Source organism: Nannobrachium achirus (assembly GCF_963921795.1).
Source record: "Nannobrachium achirus genome assembly, chromosome: 8".
Lineage (NCBI taxonomy): Eukaryota > Metazoa > Chordata > Actinopteri > Myctophiformes > Myctophidae > Nannobrachium > Nannobrachium achirus.
The window spans coordinates 27,773,541-27,795,064 of record NC_137817.1 but is presented as its reverse complement, the minus strand read 5'-3'; the positions used below and the strand labels follow the sequence as shown (position 1 = coordinate 27,795,064).

The following is a 21,524-nucleotide window of genomic DNA, read 5'->3' as shown; positions in this document are numbered from 1 at the left end:
AAGAGAATCTCCGTACAGACCGCTTACAGTAAAAACACAGACATAATAAGCGCACTATTTTCCTTTACGTATTCCAACACGGGTCCGTGTGGTTTCTGCCCTGGTTGAATCACTGTGATTAAATGCCCTGAATTTAAAGTATGCTGGGCAACAACAACAAAAAAGCATGACACATAGAAAGGCTTACGGGCGATAGGGACATCTTATTTTGAGTAGAGCACGTTTGGAGCCAAAATGGGGTACTGTTGCACCATAAACCTTGCCTGCTCTTACGCTGATGCCTCGGGAGTCCTTGTAAGTTCTTGTGATGCACTTGTGAGCCAATCCAAGGTAGAACACAGGGCAAAGATTACAGAATTTCTTCCACTCTCTCAGTCCCCCCCCCCCCCCACCCCACCCCCTCTCACCATACAAACATATCCACCGCACACCCCAATCCCTGGCTCTTTGTTCCCCTTCTCAGACACCACATCATACATCTTGAGTCCTGCACTCACCCTAATTACAGCAGAGCTTCCCACTGCTCTCCATGCTGCCTCCAGGCCCCCTCACAGCATCAAGCTACATATACACAACAATCTAAACAAAGATTTGGCCTTTCAGCGCACTAGTTAAAAGAAGCAGAACACCACTCTCAACATAAACTCTGCACCCGGGGCGGCACAACACCAGATCAGTCCTATTGATAATTAAGTACACACAGAGTCCTCTGGTAATTAGTGCACCCCCTGTGCAAAGTAAATCTCTAAATCGCCTCCAAGCTGAGCGCTTATTTCACCATGTAAAATGTATCTATATACTGTAGACATAATTAATTGCTTGGGGCAGTTAAAGCATGATATAGTTAGTTTGCTATATCTTCCCGCATGACACATGAGGGAGCCTTTTGGTTTAATGCTGTGAACCACTTATGCCATATTTTATACATTATACAGTAGTAGTAAATCTACAGGCTCACAACATGTCATGGAGCAAGATGTTGTGAGCTTGTATATTAGTTTAAAAAAAATGGTTTTGAAATTTTTTGAAAATGTTTTAAAATCTTTTTATGATTGCGCCATTATTATTATTATTATTACCCTTATTATTACCCTTAATGTAATAATAATAATAATTATTAATATTTTCCTATTGATTGAAAGTGGTTAATGAGTTACAGTGAACCAACAGTGTGGTGATGGTGGACCACCGTGGTGTAACAGTGACACACAGACTGGGAGTGTGCAGAGACAGGGCTGAACCAGGGCTGGGTGCCTCTCTGTCTGAGGCCAAGAAAGACAGCGATGTCTAACCACAATGTAAAAAGGAGCATCTCTCCCCACAAGCATCCCTCACTGTGTGGGTCATATCTCTCTCTCTCTGTCGCTCTCTCTCTCTCTCTCTCTCTCTCTCTCTCTCGCTCTCTCTCACTCATAGACAATTGGATGAACACTCATGCGCATGGTAACGAAGAGACAGAATGCTGTCGGCAGCAGGTGGGAGATTTCACAGAATCATTATTGTTAACAAAGCGCATGTGCATTTGCGTGTGCATGCAGGTCCCACAGTCCCATGGCCACAAAGACAAATAGGCTCGGTGACGGAATGTTTACAGACTCTTGGACTCATCTGTCCCTTATATATATATCAGTTTTACCCATCTATTCCCCAAACACAGTCCCCAGTCATCTTTCTCTCACGGAGAGCCGAGACATTGGATAATTACCTCGCTGTCAGCCATCTCTACAGCTCTAATTAGACCTGGGAGTAAACCCTAATTGATCTAATTGAGAGCAGAAATAGGAAGATCTGACCTCAATCCTGGCATCATGCTCTGCTCTCCCTCTCCCTCAATCTCTCTCTCTCTCTTTCTCTGTCTCTGTCTCTCTCTCTCTCTCTCAATCTCTCTCTTTCTCTGTCTCTCTCTCTCTCTCTCTCTCTCTCCATGGGCTCGTTGGGATCGGCAGCATTCTTCTCAGGCATTATTTAAACTGGCAGCACTCTAGCCAGTCTGAAAAAAGTTAAGAGGCCTGAGGTTACTGGCAAACTTATGGGATGCATTTTTTTGTAACAGTCAAGATTTGGATGTGGATACAATTTGCTCAGTGGTTGCGATATTTTAAGACTGTGTGTATATATAGTGCATGCTTTTGTAGGAAATGGCAGTTTTGTCATGAATGTAGAAAAAATAAAAAAATAAACTGCTAGTAAATTAGTAACTGACATGGCAAAATCTGCACCTCGTCAAACATACCGAAAGATGTTTTGGTAGTTATTTGCCCGGGATCTGGCGGTTTCTTTGTTACACATTTTGCTGGTGTACCTGGCAAGCTGTTTCTTGGGGTCTGTTTTCCAGTCTGGTGGCTTCTGATGGACAGTAGGGGGGGTGGATGGATGGTTTAGCACAGATTTGCTTTGGAAGGGAGTGAGTGAATAGCGTGAGCAGATGATGCTTCCTCGCGCCCAGTTTGTTTAGCAACGCCAACTGCCGTGCACATGTGCAAGGCGACCACGGGCTGTGAGAGAGCAGAAGGCCTGGCAGCCCTCGTCCTGGCAACTCTCTCTCTCTCTCTCTCTCTCTCTCTCTTTGTCTTTCTATCTCTCTCAGTAAAAGAAGGAAAAAAGGGATGCAAAGTGAACAACAGTACCCTTTTTTTTGCCATTGCCGTGTACAAGTCCTCCTCTCTTTGAACCAGAGCGCAAAGCACTGTGGGAAAGTGTGCCTGAACACTGACACGCACACCTGCAGCCTGACCTCACTCCATTGGTAATTTACACCCAATTCTTTTCCGGTATCGGCTAATTGGCTAATCCTAAGCCTGAGCTGACGCAGGACCCACGGGGCCGGCGGTGTGTGTGTTCACCTCATTCCGGGGAGGCCGAGGGACTGTCCGTGGCTCAGCGGATGTTCTGCTCTCACCTGCTGTCCAAGTACGGTACATGTCACCCCTCTTCAGGGAGACACAGCAAGCAGAGTTACTGTAACTGGATCACAGAATGTTATGGGAAAAGGAAGTAGGGAAAGAGATAAAGAGGAGGCAAGCAAACAGAGAAAGGATAGAGAGTATCTTTCCGTTCTGTATCACCGACAGACTCAGAGGATAGACTTAACCGGTGGGGAGGGTGGGGGTCCACAGCTGGGTCCAGCTGCAGTGTCCACTGTTTTCCTTCTTTTCCCTTCTATCCCCCTTCTCTCTCACTGTTGCTCACGCCTTTCAGTATGAACTTATTTCCATTTGCGAGAGGAGTCCTCCTCACCTGCAGCAGACAGTCTGGCAGACGTACTGCACCGCCTAATGAAATCTCTTGTCCCAGGAGACAGCTATATGAGTCCATCTTCCTTTCCCCGGCAGATGTGAGCAAGAAGACCCTGTCCCCAGCTACGCTCCACAACCCGTCTGTCCCCGCACGGCAACATCCGCCGTGTTCATTTACCTCTCAGAGGTAAATTGACACTCCGGATTTTGCAGTGTGCTAGAGACTTTGCTTCACACCTACACCATGCCATACCATATCCACATCCAACTGGAGTTTGTTTGACCGTCAATATGGAGTAGGGACGCTAGGGTTCAAATGAGGTTGATAATCCAAATCGATCCATCCCATTCCAGAGGGTAAGCGTGGAACATCCCCAACCTATAGTTTTCCACCACTGAACAGCATTTTCTCTCCGCTTCATTTCTCGGCCACATAAGATTAAACAATTGACCACACAATAAGCTCCTGTGCTCTTCCTGTGTTGTCGGAGGGACAGAAGCAGCCGATTCGCTGATGGACATCTGAGCACAATAAAAGGCGCTCAGCTGTCTCGAGCACAGCAACTCTGACCTGAACACCCACACTCTATCCAGATGTACATCAGTGTTTATGTTCGCTTCAGTGCCCCTGCTAGGCCCAGGAGTAAGTGTTCAAGGAAGTATTACATTTGTGAACACATTAAGTAGCACATCCAGTTTCCTGCAATTTTGCCTGTTCCCCGTAAATACTGTGTTAAACCACAGAGCCACAGAGGAGCTTGGTAGTTAGCGGGGGAAAAAGAAACACAGGGAGACTAAAAGCAAGAGTCAGCTTGCCTCAAGCAAGCCCAGTTTCATGGTCAAACCGTCCAGCATGGCATTAAAACAGACAACCTCCTCAGAAGAATGTCTGGTGAGAATTGATTACATGGTTTGTGTATAAAAATACCAGCCCTAAACTTGTCATTTCACAGCAGTTGATCTTGAGCATAATTTTTACTTCGACTGTGTAGCTCGATCGATCGATCGTAACTTCTTTTGGACAGAAATACTGTTAATATTTATTTGAGATTAGTTTATATATATATATATATATATATATATATATATATATATATATATATATATATATATATAGTGTATTATATATGTTACAGTTAGTTTGGGTAACTCAGTCAGATTGGGGTAAGAATGCTCGTTTTGTAGTTCACCACACACCCCTACCACCACCTGGATCAATTCACTTTGATAGTCTCTTATCAGCGCACCTGTGCAATTCTGCGTATTCACCATGAGATGGCGACAACAGCCATTCACTTGTGTAGTTGCTGACGTCACTCGTTTGCGACCACTCTTTCTTTGTTTATCTACTAGCCTAGCTCAGCTGTGTTTAGCCATTAGCTTACTATGCCTAATTCTAACCCTAACCCTAACCATAACCTCAGTAAAACTATGCCTAACCCTAACCCTAACCCTAACCTCCGTGGGGTGAGGCGCTATCATTCCTGCCAACGATATGTTGTTGTTGTCGTTGTTGTGGATTAAAGCGACCGCTTGTTCCGCCCCGCGCCGCACAACGAGCGCTCCTGTTCTCAATTTCACTGAAACTCAAAAAAACTGTGACATGTATGTATGTATATGTATGTATGTATGTATGTATGTATGTATGTATGTATGTATATCCTTTCCTTTGCATTCGCCATAATCTCCACAACATGTTTTTATTTTGTTCTTTTCAGGAATATGAACTGGGTGTCTGTACTAACAAAAGGGTACGTTCATAGGTATAAGAACAGCAATTGAGCATAGTAGGGCTGCAACTATATTAATTTCTCAGACCTCACTTGTGTATAACAAAACTGACCCCAGAGGCAACTCCAGCCTTTCATCCTGATATTATTATATGGAGTATTATGCATTATGATAAATTCTTTATGGAATAGGAAAAACATGACTTCACATGACTGCAGCACCCAGTTAGTTCTTCATTACGATGAATGACATTTGCCTGCTTACAGGTACTGAACATGAATAAAGCATGAATGAAGTTAGCACCTGCCAAGTAGTTAGGCCTACTATTTGGTGGTCACTGTCTGCAGCACAGCAGAGTACTGGAATGGAAACAATGAATCTCTTTGAATCATTCATGCTTTCTCTTCAGGGCAATTATGAGCATTCTAGTCTTTTTTTCCCCAACAGGCCTGCTGTTTCATGTTGGCAGGCATGGAGAAATGATTCAAAGGTCTGCTTCCTTCTTTCTAGCAAGTTGTCCATTAAGTAATTCTGTGAAATAGTGTTGAATAATCTTTCAGGAAAAAGGTGCACTCTGCACTCGGCTCTCTCTATATATCTCACTGTCAGGAAGACACTGTGTATATCCAAGTTTCAAATTTGCTTTTTTTTTTCATAAAGCAAAGCCCTGCTTCATCATACAAGACTGTCGATGCAAAGCGTTGTGTTCTTTTTGATCTGCTATTTTCACTATTTTAGATCATTTTTAAAATGAGAAATACAAAACAAACGGTTTTGGACATACAAACAACGATATACACATAATATATGTGTGATCTCGCTTTCTCTCACAAAAAGCAGTTTTCTTCTCATGTCGCTAAGGGGCCTGCAGTGATGACAGGCCATCCATTCTGTCATAAACATAGGAGTGCCCTATTCAATCCTCACAACAACTAATTAGAAATGAAGTGAGATCAGATAAGAAGAATTTGGAGAGTGGCAGCCCGAAGGACAGACGAGGAAGCCCCCCTACCCGTGTCACCTCCGCCAGCCATGCCAGCACTCGTTGGGCCTCATTTCCCCCTCAGCTGCCTGGAGACTCCCTCTCCCCTTTCCACTGGAGCCAGACCAATGCCCCCAAAACAGAGAGGTGATTCTTAGTCTGATGCAGAGTCTGTGGCCCAATAGAATGGTACTGTGTTAATGAAGTGTTAGTTCCCAACACAAGATAGTGATATAACTAAATCCAATGGTCATACATCATGGATTAGACTCATACAACAGATGAAAATCAATTAAGGCAATTAAGTCCAAAGACGACCAAAAGCTGGTAGATCTGATCTTCAGTAAATATTGAATTTTGAGACATTAAAGCTATAGACCTCATTTTGCGTCCCTCTATTGAATTTAGAAAGAGACAGGATCTTGATTAAACATACTAGTTCTGTAATTGCCTGTGTTTGCCACCTCAAGAAGCTTTTTGTTTTTCCTAAATGCTGTTACACCAAAGTAGCTAATAGCCATGAGTCACAATCGTGACCTTGCACCTCAAATAACCACTTTCAACCGGCATGTAGGCAAACTGTTTCACAGAATTCACAAAAAAAAGTGAAAATCACTCATCTGCAAGCTTGCATCATGACATGTGCCCTTGTCAGCTATTTTAGCAATTCATTTTATGATGAAGTATAGGCCTTAGGTGGATTGAATTGCATGTGAAAAGCAAGAGTGTTTAAGCAGTGTGATTCCTATACTGAAAAAGAAGTGACTCATGTTTTACCTCTACCTCATCCAAGAAAGTTTAAGAAAAATTATCACACCTTTAGAAGAAAAAGAAAGGTTATTAAGAGAAGAATTAAGAATGTTGGCGCCATATAAACCGCAACCAAAACGCTGCTTATGATTTGCAGGATGTCACTTCATGAAATGCTTATTTTCCCCTCTCACAGATGACCTATTTTCCTGTTCAGTAGGCCTTACATCTTACATATTGCATTACAAGACTGATTTCTGCTAATAGGTTTAAGGGCTTAGTTTCAATCATGTCTTTTTTTATTCGTCGCACCTAATTTTAACTGTTCCTCCACATACTGTAGCCAATGACACATGGGGCAAGTGACAAAATCTCACACGTAGAAATGTGGAGCCAGACTGTATTAGAATAATCAGGAACTGCTGTGCTGGTGGTTTGGGGAGCTACGAAATCGTACCCACTTCAAACGTCCGTATTAACGATCACAATACCCATATTGTAATGGCTTTTTGGACAGCTCTGCGCACGGAAAAAGGGACAGTGGGAATTTCTTAAGCAGAGAGAAAGAAAAAACATCATCAGATGTCTTGCTGAGATGTTTGGATGTAGTGCTGGCACCCTGAGCAAGCTTGCAGTCTGTTCTCACATGGTGAGCCAAGCACACGTCTTCAATATCCAGGCCGGCCCAAGAGAGACCAGGGAATGCTGGCTTTGAAGAAATACCTCATACTAGGAGACGGTAAGGCAACTACTGGTCAAGCCGAGCGTATCATTACCTGAGGGCTGTCTGCAGACAGGTAGTGTAGTAATGCTTCAATAGCGAGATCGAGGAAGGGACATGGTCCATAGACACTCTTTGCCTCAGCTTGAAATATCATCTTTTTTTCCCCACACATTTCTCCATTGTATTAAACACTATGGAAGCAATGGTCAATGAATGTTAAAACCACCCTATGTACTATTCTTAGTCCCCCAGGGCTCTATACTTGGTCTGCTCCTTTTTTCCTTCTACCCCAAATCTCTTCGCCAAGAATAGCCAGTCTACAGGCGTACAACACATCACATTTGCAATGTGAAGCGTTTGAGCTTGTAGATCTGCTATTTTCACTGAATGTTCACCCCAGAAAAGGGACACTAGGGTTCATGTGGTTAATTTGCTCCAAATCTTTTTTTCTTTTTTGTATTGTCCTCTAGGTGCTATTCCATATTCTATAATCAGTTTCGGTGAACTCTTCTGTCTCTTTATCCCTGTGTTCCCTGTGATTTATAATTTGGGGACTTCCCAAAAGAACCACTCTCAGCTTCTATTTCTGCTTGCAAGCCAGGAGCCACAGCCAGTACTGAATCTCCCATCAGCACCACCCTCTACTCCCCTGTCCAAATTCTGGGCCAAAATCCCATCTCCTGAGCCCTTTGTAAGGACTGCACTATGCATGCAGGTCCTTGGCCCATGCAACCACACCACAGACACCGGTGAAACAGGGATTATGGGAACCTGTAACTTTCAGAAATACTGGTCTCTGGTAACTGATCTTTATTTCCCCCAAACTCCTCATTGCAGTAGCACATTTAGTGAAACAGTTTGATATTCTACAGAAAACACAGAATAAGTAACGGCCAGAAAATATGTAAAAGCAGAAAGATTTTCTTTTAAATAACCTAACAACAAAAATAACATGAGAACACAATGTATTTCACTGAAACACCATGGAGGTGTCATCAAATGCTGTAATTTGTCTGAATGTTTATTCCTTGTTATCCATATCCATTTATTTTGCTCACACTCAACCAGGCTAATTAGGGTGGCTTTTGTTGACTCTTGGTGTCATCAATTTCTTTAGATAAAGCCCTGATCCGGTGTGAATATGTGAAAAACCCTTTTGTGCCTGTTCTTGACAGAGGCCTCTACACTGCTTTTGTTACCTTGGAAACCTTTAAGAGGTGAAGGAGAGGACAGCCAAAAGTGAGATCCTCTTGTCCTAAAAATCTGCAGGTAAAATCCACACTAAAGCTGTCCAGTTTAAACTGCTTCAGTGTAAAAAAAAAATGATACACATGTTCAGGCCCTTATATCACTATAGTAGGCTACATCATCTCTCAGCCCCTTAATCTCAAAGTGTGTTCATAAAATCATTCAAGTCATAAGGATTTAATAAAAAAAATAAAAAGCACTTGAGAGGGAAAATGTCCTACCTCAAGAATGCACGTCCCAGCAGCTGTGTTCTCTTTGATGGAAGCATTGTAGAAGTTCCTCTCAAAAACAGGTTCGTTGTCGTTTATATCCTGCAGTATAACGTTTACTATCGCCGTCGATGACAGGGGCGGATTCCCACCATCAGTGGCCACCACGGTGACACTGGGCTTGGGGTCCTTCTCATAATCCAGCTGGGACAACGTTGTGATGATGCCTGTCACGGCATCTATGCTGAACCAGTCTGAGTGAGTCCCTTGGTCCTGCAAGATGCTGTAGTTGATGTCCCCATTGGGTCCATGGTCTTTATCTCTAGCGGTCACCTGCAGCACAAAGCTCCCTGGAAACACCACTTCTGGAATGATCTGTCTGTAGACGGGCTGGTCAAACAAAGGAGGGTTGTCATTGACATCAACTACCTGGATGGTGAAGGAGGACTCTGCCCTGAGGGGAGGAGTGCCAGCGTCTGTTGCCATCACCCTCAGTTCATAAGTATCCCTCTCCTCGCGGTCCAGAATTTGGTCCACACAGATTAAATATATGATGTTGTCCTTGGTGGTCAGGGCGAACTTCCCATCGCCTCCCTCCAGAGACACATTGACATTGGCGTACTCGCCATAGTCCGGGTCAGTGACTGAGATCCTTGCCACATACTGGCCTGGCTGTGCCCCCTCTGAGATTTGCGGGGAGCCGTCCTCACTGAGGAAGATGATGGTCATGGTGGGCTGGTTGTCATTGTAGTCTCTGACATGGATGGTGACAAAGGCATTTGTGACCTCGGGCTGTGTGGCGTTATCTTGTGCCTGAACCACCAGCTCATGGACTCGCCTCATCTCAAAGTCCAGGGGCTTGTTTAGAGTAATGATGCCTGTGCGCGTGTCTATGACAAAGTAACGGTCTGGATCACTCTGTCTCCTGTTTATCTCATACAGCACCAGGCCATTGTCTCCATCATCTGCGTCAGAGGCAAATACCTGTAGGATGTTGCTCCCTGGTTGAAGGTTCTCAGAGATGATGGCATGGTAGCGGCTCTGATTGAAAACAGGAGCGTTATCGTTAATGTCCTGCACAGTGATATCTAACGTCATTTGGTCACTCCTTTTCGGAGAGCCACCATCAAAGGCCTCTATAGATAAAGTGTATGTGGACCTTCGCTCTCTGTCTAGAACGGCATTGACCACCAAGTCCAGATAGAGAACCTCATTGCTACCCCTCCTGGTCTCCAAAGTGAAGGCCTGGCCAATGTTGCCATCTTTGATGAGGTAGCCCTGGGTGGTTAGCTGGTCTTTATCAGCATCCAGGGCGGGGTCCAGAGGGAACCTGGTGCCAATGGCCGTCTGCTCTGGTATTTTAAACGTTGCCCTCTTTTTAGGGAAGGCCGGGGCATGGTCATTTATGTCATTCACCTTGATGGTCACCTCCACAGTCACCCCCGTCATTGTGACCGCAAAGAAGTTGTACCGGTCCCTCAGCTCCCTGTCTAGAACCTTGGCAGTTTTAATAATACCAGTGCTCTCGTCTATGTCCAGGTCGTTACCCACCCCCGTGCCCTCATGGTCTGAAATGAAGTACAGGGCTGCGGTGATGCCAGGGGGAAGTCCGGTGCTGATGTCACCAACGATTGTGCCCGCCGGCTGCTCCTCATCCAGCTGTAGCTCGAGCGTGCCCAGGACCATGGGTGAGTGGGTCGTTATGAGCTCCAACACCACATACACTAGCAGCACAAGCCTCTTGCTCCAGCAACCCTCGTGGTGCAACGGGGCCATTGTAGACTTCCCCAAACACTTGGCGGCTGTCTGCATTCTGGCTCCTTCTTTTTAAAGCTACAGAGACAGAAAGGGGGGGGGGGGGTGTAGATGAAGTGCTGAGTAATATCAAAAGTGAACAACAGTAGAAACAAAGGAGCCGTGTATCATTTCTTTGCATAATACCTCAAGCTATTTTTGGAGAAAGTAGATGGCTTAAAGACTTTTCCATATGTTCCAGTGGGCTGCTTTCCTGGCCGCAGTGCACACAATACAGCCTTGCACATAACATTTTCCTATACTTCTTCACCTAATAAGTCAACACCTTGTTACTTTAGTGGACTAGAAAGCATTCCTTTGCTCAAATAACATAAGGAAACAGCAGGCTGCCTTAGCCTTTATGGTCTATGCATTCAATTAAAAAAAAGAAATACATAGATATTGACCTGTTGTCTGCCTGTATTGACCATTGAAAAAGAAATCTAGCTCAGTGATGTTTACCTCTTCTGAGTAACATTTTTGGAAATGCATTTACTCATTCATGAGTTGCGCTGACTGAACAGTTGTTATTCCTATTCAGCTATGGCAGTCCCCAGGCCAGTACATTATAAGGGCACATTTGACTGTTGTGTGCTGTCGTTGTTATTTTCATCATAATGAGATGCTGTATCATGGGAAGAGTTTATAAGGCAAAACATTTTAGCTGAATTGTTTAGGTGTGACAATATATTGCCAATTTCCCCCATGTGTACCATGGTCCCTGTTGCTGCCAACCTCCACTCTTGGCCTGAGGATTTGCACTGTTGTGTATACACACATTACACAGATGTGATTCTTTGTCCAAACATGCTGAAAATAAACTGAACTGAACTGAAAAAAAAATCACACCTAGTGTGAAGTAGTCAGAAGCCTCTTCTAGCGCCACCTGACTTTAGAGATACGGTATACCGCTTTGCGTGATTTTAGGGCAAAATCTGTAGGAGCAGTGTCCAAAAATGTGTTTGCAAGAATAGCTAGGCCTCATGGTGGCGCTAGAAGATGTGAGAAATCAGGGGTTGTGGTTTGGCAGCCAAGGAGTGTGTGTGCAAGGTTTGGCATGGATCGGGGCAATGGTGGCGGAAATATGAGTAGGGCAAAAATGACTTAATTTCATCAATCACAGCGCGTCTTGCAAAGCTTGGCCAATGGGACCCTGGGTGTACAACAAACCGAGACGTTTGTACCAAGATGTAGGCCATATCTAGGCCAGATGTAGGCCACGCTTCACATTTTTTGGGAACCGGACAAAGCCAGATTGGAGCACCAGGAGCACCGGTCCAAAAGGGTGTAGACAACCACATGCCTCCTCTGACACATGGAGTTGTCAGCCTCTGTTCTTCACCTAAAAGCAAGGAGGTCGCTAGGAAAGGTTCACACTATCTCCCCCAGATCCCCTCCCCACCCATTGAACAGGCGCCCCGGTCAAAAGAGGAGTTGTTAAGTGCAGTTACAAGGACACAATCCCCTTTCTACCAGGGAACGCTAACAATTGTTTGTTGGAACGCCCAGTCATGCTGGAGGAACCGCTGCCAGGAAGCGAACCCACATCTCTGCAGCGCCGGTGGGTGATTGTTTTACCTCTACGCCACCCAGAGCCAGAGGCCCTAAACTGATGAGTTTTTGATGGGTATACTTACTATACTATAGTTTTTCTTGGTTTATCTACTGGCTTTGTGTGAAACTTGTGTTGCAGAAAAGTGAAGATTGGCAACATGGCCTCAACATAATTGTCAAGGCACTTCCCCATTCTCATCCCCTACAAACCCATTATTCTGGCTTTCTGTGGGTAAACCACACTTCTGTATTTCCCCAGCTGAATTATCATGTACGTATATAACTCACACAAACTAATTTACTTTTATGAGCAGAGGTTGATAGAATCTAGAAATGTATAAAATACTGGAGCGTTCGTAATGTAATTTGAGAGGATGTTCTGCTGGAACAATAGGCATTGCACTGATCTGGCAATGGGCTGCAGAGAATCTGTAATTTGGTAAGAGTGAATTTATGGAGTAATGTCGGAACTAGTCAACAAGACTGTCACCATCTGCAGAATAAAGCCACAAAGCGTTTGGCACATAGAAAACTGTTTGTGTCTTATAAATTACAAAGGGAATTTTGTTTCCAGTGAATCCAGTCGTCAGTGGTTATGTTAAAATAGCTTGAATTCACAATTAATTTGTCTTATTACAAAGTTGTTAATATAAGAACATTTATTAGATTTTTCAGTAATCCTACACAGTTTTGTGTACACATTTAAAGGCTCCCCCCAGTGGTTTTGCTCATACCTGCAGGGAGATATTCATCCAACATCTAGGTGTGAGAGTACAGTACACACACACACATGCACAAGGAGTTGTGTGTGCTTGTGGATGCTACAGCAACTATCTCCTGTGTGTCCCTGCAGGCTCTGGGCCATGATGGTGACAGAGTGAGTGGCAGAACAGAACAAAACAGAACCGAACAGAACAGAGTACTACAGCAGAGTTAAAGGGCTCCATGCAGTCTACCTCTCTCTTTTCTGGCGCTGCAGCATTGTAATTGAGGTCTGCTGGAAGGCTGCCATAAGCCAACAGGATTCCAAGGCTAATTTCAGTCTGCCATGATTCTAGCCCCGCAACACTGAAGATGCTAACTTTTACAGTCACAAATTGGTTCACAATGGTTTAGTATGACTGGGGAAACAGTGGACATTCAAGTTTCTCCTCTTATATGACTTTCAATGCCATGAAGACCATATAAAATTGTTTAATGCAGTACTATTTTGTTAATATTTCCCAGGTTGCAGTAAAATGTTGTGGTGGAGTAGCCAACCGTTTAAGTTAATAGCATAAAGAACATTGGGTCAATTTACTGTATCAATTTCTTATTACAATTACACCCAAGACAGGGCATAGAAATAATCATAAATGGTAAAACCCTAAGTCAAGCAATGCACAATCATCGTTAAATGCCATACTTTTTGGTTTCCTTTATAAGTATTGTTCTCTGATATAAACTAGAATATAGCCGTGACAGTCCCAAAAGCTTGAACGCATTAAAATTTTGAAAGCACAGTAATGATTTATTTTCCTGCAACAGTGGGGAACATACTTTAAAAGTACTTTTTCAAAAGTACAAAGGATGACTTTTCAAGGCTGGAATCTTTGTTCAATTGCCATAACTGAAATAATGCACTCTCTAGTTGGGCTATAGAGGACCACTGCAGAGTAAAGCTGCCTAATGGTTATAGCAGACAGTATACTGGGCAGAGTAATTACTGAATGCCAGGTTAAGCAAGACATGAAGTTAAAAATATTCACTTACACAAGAGAAATAAATCTGTGTTATACTATAATCTTTATTTTCTGTGTAAATAACAACAACAACGGTCTAACTTCATGCCTGTTATACTAACCAAGGATACGTGCTCTGATCAAAAAGGATTCTGTGTCTAGTCAGGATACATAACAGAACTAGAAGCAGTGCTCTTCCGAGCACAGGTCTCCACCAGGCCGTGCGTCCTGGTGGTGCTACTGTATTATAGGCCAATGTAAAAAGGGTGGCATGTGTTCTTCACCTTAGATCTTTCATGGCAATCGGACGCTGCATGCATGATTTGAAGCATTGTTCCAAAAATATGTTTTGCTAAAGTCTACCTGCTGGTGGCGCTATAACAAGCCAATGTGAAAAAGGTAGCATATGTTCCTTGACCTAGTGGGAATATGTGTGGCAAATTTCACGGTAATCGCAAGCATGGTTGATGATTTGAGGCATTTTGTTCAAAAACGGAGCAATCCTGCAAACTTTGGAAGCTAATATTAGCCAATCAGGATGGAATATGAAATATCAGACGGATCGTACTTGATCACATGACTATAGAGATACTGTGTACCGATTTGCGTGATTTTTGGATAAAATCTCAAGGAGTAATATCCAAAAATGCGTTTTACATAAGTCGGCCCAAAGGTGGCGCTATAAAAGGCTGATGTGAAAAATGCAGGGCAAAGGTTTATCCTTAGCCTCTAGGGAGTGCGCTTACAAAGTTTGAAACTGATCGGTGGAGTTATAGGTAAAACCACAAATCGGCCTGTTATAGCGCCACCATGAGGCTGATTTAAAAGAAATTAAGTGGCATTTCTTCCTCGGCCTAGTGGGAATATGTGTGTGCGATTTCATGATAATTGCACTTTGCGTTTGTGATTTGAGGCATTTTGTTCAAAACGGCTCAATCCTACAAACTTTGGAAGCCAATTTTAGCCAATCAGGATGGAATATGCAAATTCGGATAGATCCGTGTCGATCACATGACTGTCGAGATACTGCCTACCGATTTGTAGGATTTTTGGACAAAATCTGTAAGAGTAGTGCACAGAAATGTGTTTTGCGAACATCGGCCACTAGGTGGCGCTAGAAAAGGCCCATTTGAAAAATTTAGGGCAGAGGTTCTAGATTGGCATCCAGGGAATGTGTATGCTCACTTTGGCAGCGACCGGGCCAACGGCGACTGAGATTAGGTGCTCACAAACTGCGAGGACGCACGGACGCACGGACGCACGGACGGACGGACGGACGGACGCACGCACGGACGGACACACGGACGGACGGACGGACGGAGGGGAAAACATACTCTCCCCCATGCCTTCGGCTGGTGGAGACAACAACTTGGTTATTCTATTGCCAGGAGTTTTAAACATGCCAGTGTGGAACAGAGCATAGGTTATGGCTTTAGGGAAGAATTCTGCAAAAACAGACATTGAGTAAGCTATCCCATTGTGGGTTTGGTTCAAAGGTATTCTCTTCACTTATAAAATGACTGCATTTCATATACCTCACAGGCAGGTATTTGTGAAAACTTTGGTCAATATAATCTAACCTATAACCTACTACAGGATGAAAGCTGTATGCAAGCAACCTAAGAAAATAATATATTTCTTCAGTTAGTCATGCATTATGTACCTGTTATGTAATTGAAAAATGTAAATTGGCTCCCCCCCTCAAATCGTTTACATAGTTTCCAGCAACTAGGACCAAGGTTTGTAGTATTTAGAAGCAGAATTACTGTAACCCTAATTCCCTAGTTCACCTGACCTCACGAAGGTGTTGCGTGCTGAAAACAGTGGACAGCACAAGTTGACTGCATACGCTTGTTTATTTCATGTTTGATAAAAGGGAACAAATAAGCATTTTTTTTTTACTTCAGTGCTTCCATTACTGAAGTCAAAATGCAAAACTATGTATTTTCTTTTTTGCTTGTTTCATCTGTATGTAGTGTATTATTGTCCTGTACATGTTGTTTTGTATGTCTCTTTAAAAAATGAGTGTGGAGCTATTAAATAGAAGAGCATTGAAATGTCACTGAAATGTCACTCCAACTGAGTGAAAAAGTAAATGGTAAGGTGTCATTAAATAACATCAGTGAAGATCATTATTATTATTAGATGCCCTGTTTTGTGTGACAGTGAAATATTTGCAGCTACTTATAAACAATATCACCTAAACCTTTAATTTGCTGCAGAAAGAAATGTTCAGAATGTGATCCTTGCATTACTTCAATAAAAAAAAACACAGTTATCCTTCCAAACCATAATACCACCACAAGGCACATGAGGGAAACTCTGCACTATGACACACAAAAAGGCTAGCCCCCAGCTTGGCAGATTTCATCATTATGGACCTTGAATAGCACCTCCAAGTTCCATGTCGTGATTCCAGCTAATTCAAATAAACCGTCTCAGCTTTAGAGCAGTATATATAATCACTTAAACCACAAGAGTGTCTAATAGGACTCAATGATAGATGCCACTGATATAGAGCAAAAATATGAAGCTTTGAATATTTGGCAGACTGCCACCTGTCAGAATGAGTGGATTTCTCTGCCCTGTGGCTGTGGAGCTTCAGATCCCTTCATAAGGGCATTGAAAGGGCCAGGAAAATCCATCACAGACCTCACATGTGTATGCGCTGCCAGGCCATAACAAACAGAGTGCTGGGCAAACCACACACCATCTCCCCTTTCATTGTGAACTGATGGTTTCTGAGGACAGGCAGGATCATCTATTTCCCACACCAGGAAGCTGCATGGCCGACCGAGTTCAGTTGTTTTTGTACTGTAAGGTTTTCTGGGAACAAACACACAGCTTGTATCTTTAAAATGACACCACCACTGGATATCATCACGTAACAACTACCAGAGGTTTGGACACGGAAAAACACAATAGGTTTCAGTTACAACAGGGAAAAGATCAATTGTTTCACGACAGAGAACAAACATGGAATAAGGTCAACTTGTTGCATCCCATAATCTATTCCCATTCCTAAAATCTATTCTTGTGAAGGTATTCATATGTTGGAATTAAAATGTGCTCAGAAGAGGTATAGATATAACGTATTATTTCAGTTACTTTTCGACATAACAGTCTTTTTGGTCTCTGATGAGAAAACCTGCTCCTTGGGGGTTTGGCCCATGCACTGAAATGAAGGGCTACGTGGTCTAAATTTGAGATGCACTATAGTGTGCACTTGGTTTGCTCTAATAACAAATGGACAAGGAGAGTGGTATTAACCTTGCTTTGTACACTAGGCAATAGTTTTTATTGCAAACCTTACCAACAGTCAACATGTGTGGTGTTTTCAGTCTGAAATTAACAGCATATGCATGCATGCTACAAAAGGATAGACAAGTCAAATGATTACTTCATCAAATACCCTAGGGTGTATGACACAATGCCTAGAGTATCTTTTCATCCAAACATTTTGTGTAATTTCCTTTTCTGCTTAAGTCATACTTTTTTCCCCTTCCAATCCATGAATTGTAACGCTGTCGTAATGCTCTGGTTCTAAGCTCATTCAAAACAATGTTTCAATCCACACTTATTACACGCAAACCAGTTGCAATTGCCAATATCATATACAAATCTAATCAGATTATCAGACACCAGGCCTATTTAAGCTTCCTTGCTGGTGTGTGGCTAAATAAATAACTAATAGGCTAAGGTCTGGGCAATTATTTTCTATCACTGAAGCACTGAGTCTTAAATGGTCTAAAGACAACTCTTGGAGTGGCACACAAAAAGGGAGCACTTAACAGAAAATTTGAACCAAAGTAACCAAAGTAAAGACTGCTACATTCAGTTTGAACTGATGAATGGGCGGAGAGAGAAAAGAAAGGAGGGGCTACTCCTTGCTGTGTAAGTCACAAAAGAAGCTGGACGCTGCGTAATTACGTCGTCGTGCCATGGTAACCATCACACTTCCAACGAAAGTGTGTAGGAATGGAACCCAGTGGAGTTTCAATTAATTCATTAGTTATTGAAAGAAGCGCGTATTCACGGTCAACGAGCACAAGCCTGCCACCGTAGAAAGAAACTGACTGTCCCTCTCACAGGCCATTATTTGGCATTGATTGATTGATTGAAGAATTTATTAGAAGTTTGCAATAGAAAAAAGTACAGTTTCATGACAGTACAAATCACTGGTACAAGGTCAACTAAAAGGAGATCCTAGAAAGCCGAGGCTTATTTCCACAGGAACCACACTTTAAGTATCTCATATAACATTGAAAGACAGACGGATAGAACATAGTACTTTATCTAGGATAATATCAGTTTCAAAAGCATAACATCAAATACAAAAGGCAGAATACAGAGAAAAAGGGGGGGGGGAGCATGGGGGCTTAGTCTATTTACAAGTCACGGGTAGCTGCTGTCTGAAGGTGACTTTTCATACCAATTTTGAAGGAGGCTAGGGATTTGCTCTCCTTTAGGGCTTGTGGAAGGGCGTTCCACATGTTGATGGTATAGCAGGAGAACGAGTTAGCGCCTTGTTTAGTGTTAAATCTACGCTGATGATGATTAGTGGAGCTGCCTCTGGTGTTATGATCGTGAACATCCTTGACCTTTAAGAAGTAGTTTGTCAGGTACATGGGAATCTTGGAGGTGTAGTGTATCTTGTACACCAGGCCCATTGCAAGATGCTGTACTCTGTCAGCTACTTTGAGCCACCCCACGCTTTCGTGGTGATGCTCGGTAAGGTGGGTCAGAGGAGGGAGACCAAGCACAACCCTAATTAGTTTGTTTTGGGCTGTTTGGAGCTTTAGCTTTAAGGCAGCTGGGGCGTCGCGATACCAGACAAGGACTCCGTAATCAATGAGGGGCCCAATAAGAGCACCTCCTAGTGTCTTTCGGGATTTAATATTGATCAGTGGGGCAACTCTTTGCAAGAAGCGAATTCGTTGATTGACTTTATTGATTACCTTGGTGGTCATTTTTTCACTGGATAGGTTAGCCTCCAGGATGCAACCCAGGTAGCAGATGTGGTTTTTTCTTTCTATCACAGTGTCACCTACTTTAATTGTGAAGTTCTCAACTAGGCTAAGTTTCTGACTAGATCCAAAGAGGATACATTCAGTTTTGCCTAGGTGAATTGAGAGTCTGTTGTCATTGAGCCAGGTGCAGATCTTGTTAAGTTCACAGTTAAGGGCCTTTTCAACCTGCAAAATGTCTCTGCCTGAGACTAGGAGAGCCGAGTCATCCGCGAACAGAAACAGATTGCAGTCACAAGCAGATGACATGTCGTTTACGTATATTAAGAACAACAGTGGTCCTAGTATACTCCCTTGAGGTACTCCACAGTTTACTGGGAGGGGGGGGGACAGGGTTCCGTTGACTTCCACCATCTGTTCCCTCCCCACCAAGTAAGAGTGCATCCATCTCACTGCTGTGCTATCAAGACCAATAGCTTTGAGTTTTTCGATCAGAATAGAATGATCGACGGTGTCAAATGCCTTCTGGAGGTCCAGCATGACCATGCCACAATATTTGCCATCGTAGTGGCATACGGTAGTGGTCTAACTACAGGACAGTAACCTTTTCTATCACAAAAGCACAGCACCACCCCATACACAATGGAATTCCACAGATTAACCAATTTGAGAGGAATGTTTTGTAGGGGCCCATATTGGTCTGATATGATATCTAACTGTAACAATAAGCAACTGTGGAATCATGTTTTGAGCGCTCCGTTTAGGTTTGATTTTGTAGGTCGAAAGATGGTGAAGCAAAATGTAAAGAAGATGAAACGATTTTTAAAATCAAGCCTATAAGCTAAAAGCAATATAACTTCAAAAATCTAGGCATGATATCTTGTGGTGTAGCCTACACAGCGCAAACGAAACATAGGCTGCACCGTTAAGAGTTGCAGGTATGATTCATTGCATTACAATGACGCGTTAACATGACACGAACTGTCATTTTCACCTGCTTTTTTTTAGCCAAACTAATAAACAGAAGTTATCATTTAAACTTATTTAAGTGGACTGCAGGCGCAGGCCTGCAGTTTGTGAGTGAATGCGACTTGGTTTTTAGTTGTCTTTGCACATACACAGAAATTAGGAAAAACCTATGCCTCTGGCTTTGAATAACATCTACAAAAAAACAAAATGTGGTAGGCTATGATGTGATGACACTTACACGCATCTGTTTCTTGTGTCTTTTAAAAAACAGGTCCAGCAGCATCCGAATGCGATTTCGAAGTCCAATGACGTGAGAGTCAAAAGTGCAACAAAACTCCTAAATTATATCCATTTCTGAACAAAAAGTAATATCCTTTCTTTGCAAACGCTTCGCTCCAATAGGGTTTTTTAGTGTTCTCAGGAAGAAAAAAAAACTCCCCTTTGTTTCCCGTCTCGTTCTTGCCAGACTACTGAAGAAAAGTAAAGTTGTCCTCTCTCCTCCTGTTAGTTCAATGACATGTTGGGATGGAGGTTATCAACTTATCGGCATCGCGAGCATCCACCGTCAGTCAGTCAGACTGACACACATTGACATTGCAGCGACGCGCCGACTGAAACCGAACACCGTGGGCTGCGAGATGGACGTCCCTCTCTGTAACGTTCGGCTAATTTATTCAACACGTGAAGAAGTGCGACCTCCTGGTGTATTGCTTTCGCAGAGCTGAGGTGGAGAGAGAAGCGCTGCTCAAGTCCAGAATCAGATTATTTCTGAACTCTGGTGCCACCATCCTATGGAAAGGGGAAGTGAAAGTGAGGCGTCTTCTCTCTCACACACACACACACACACACACACACACACACACACACACACACACACACACACACACACACACACACACACACACACACACACAGTCTTCTCTCTCTCTCTCTCTCTCTCTCTCTCTCTCTCTCTCTCTCTCTCTCTCTCTCTCTCTCTCTCTCACACGCACGCACACATTTCAAAGAAGCACACTAAACAACTATATTAGAGCCCAGATATGAAAATGACACAATGCTTTTCTTTCAAACACGGCAAAGCAAGATAATTATTATCTTTCATGGAGGATATTTTTCAGCATTCTTTCTTGTAGAAAAACAGGCATGCTCTGGTAAAGGAGTAAGGGAAGAAAGGCCCCAACATCTGCTTTTGTGTTAGTCTTTTCACTGACTCTTCTTTTCCCCTTACATCTTCTGACTCTGAAAGGAACATGTTCTATCTCCAGTCAGGTCCCTGGAGGAGTTCAAGTTTTATCTTCAACAGAGCTGGAGGCATAGTCTCACTTCATTTCCCTGTACTGTCAATCACTTGTGGTAGCTCTGAAAGTCATTAAGAATATGACGTGTCATTTTTAATTACAACTTTATAAACAAGTAGGCTATGGCAAGCCATGCTATGTCAGCCACGATGAGCCATCATATTCATTGGTTGCTGAAAACAGTTAATATGAGTAAAAAGCAATGCAATGGATCATTATGTATTCTAAATATGTTTGTTTCTTTTTATGAGCCTATTAATTCAAGTCATTAGCCTATAAAAAATGTAAACCTCACTGCCTCAGTCTTGGCTGGGCAATATTTTACATGATCATCGTCCAGA

The 21,524-nt window shown here is 43.0% G+C and overlaps 1 protein-coding gene across 1 annotated transcript in view; it reads right to left on the bottom strand.

The window, feature by feature from the left end:
- The window catches only part of LOC308289564 (protocadherin-16-like), a gene marked incomplete at its 5' end in the record, with an annotated part of 89,531 nt that extends 78,839 nt beyond the window's left edge, over positions 1-10,692 (bottom strand). Inside the window, one exon of the mRNA XM_080731292.1 lies at positions 8,893-10,692. Within this exon, the coding sequence (XP_080587418.1) occupies positions 8,893-10,692 (1,800 nt within the window). The remainder of the gene's footprint in view (positions 1-8,892) is intronic.
- Positions 10,693-21,524: the final 10,832 nt, after the last annotated feature.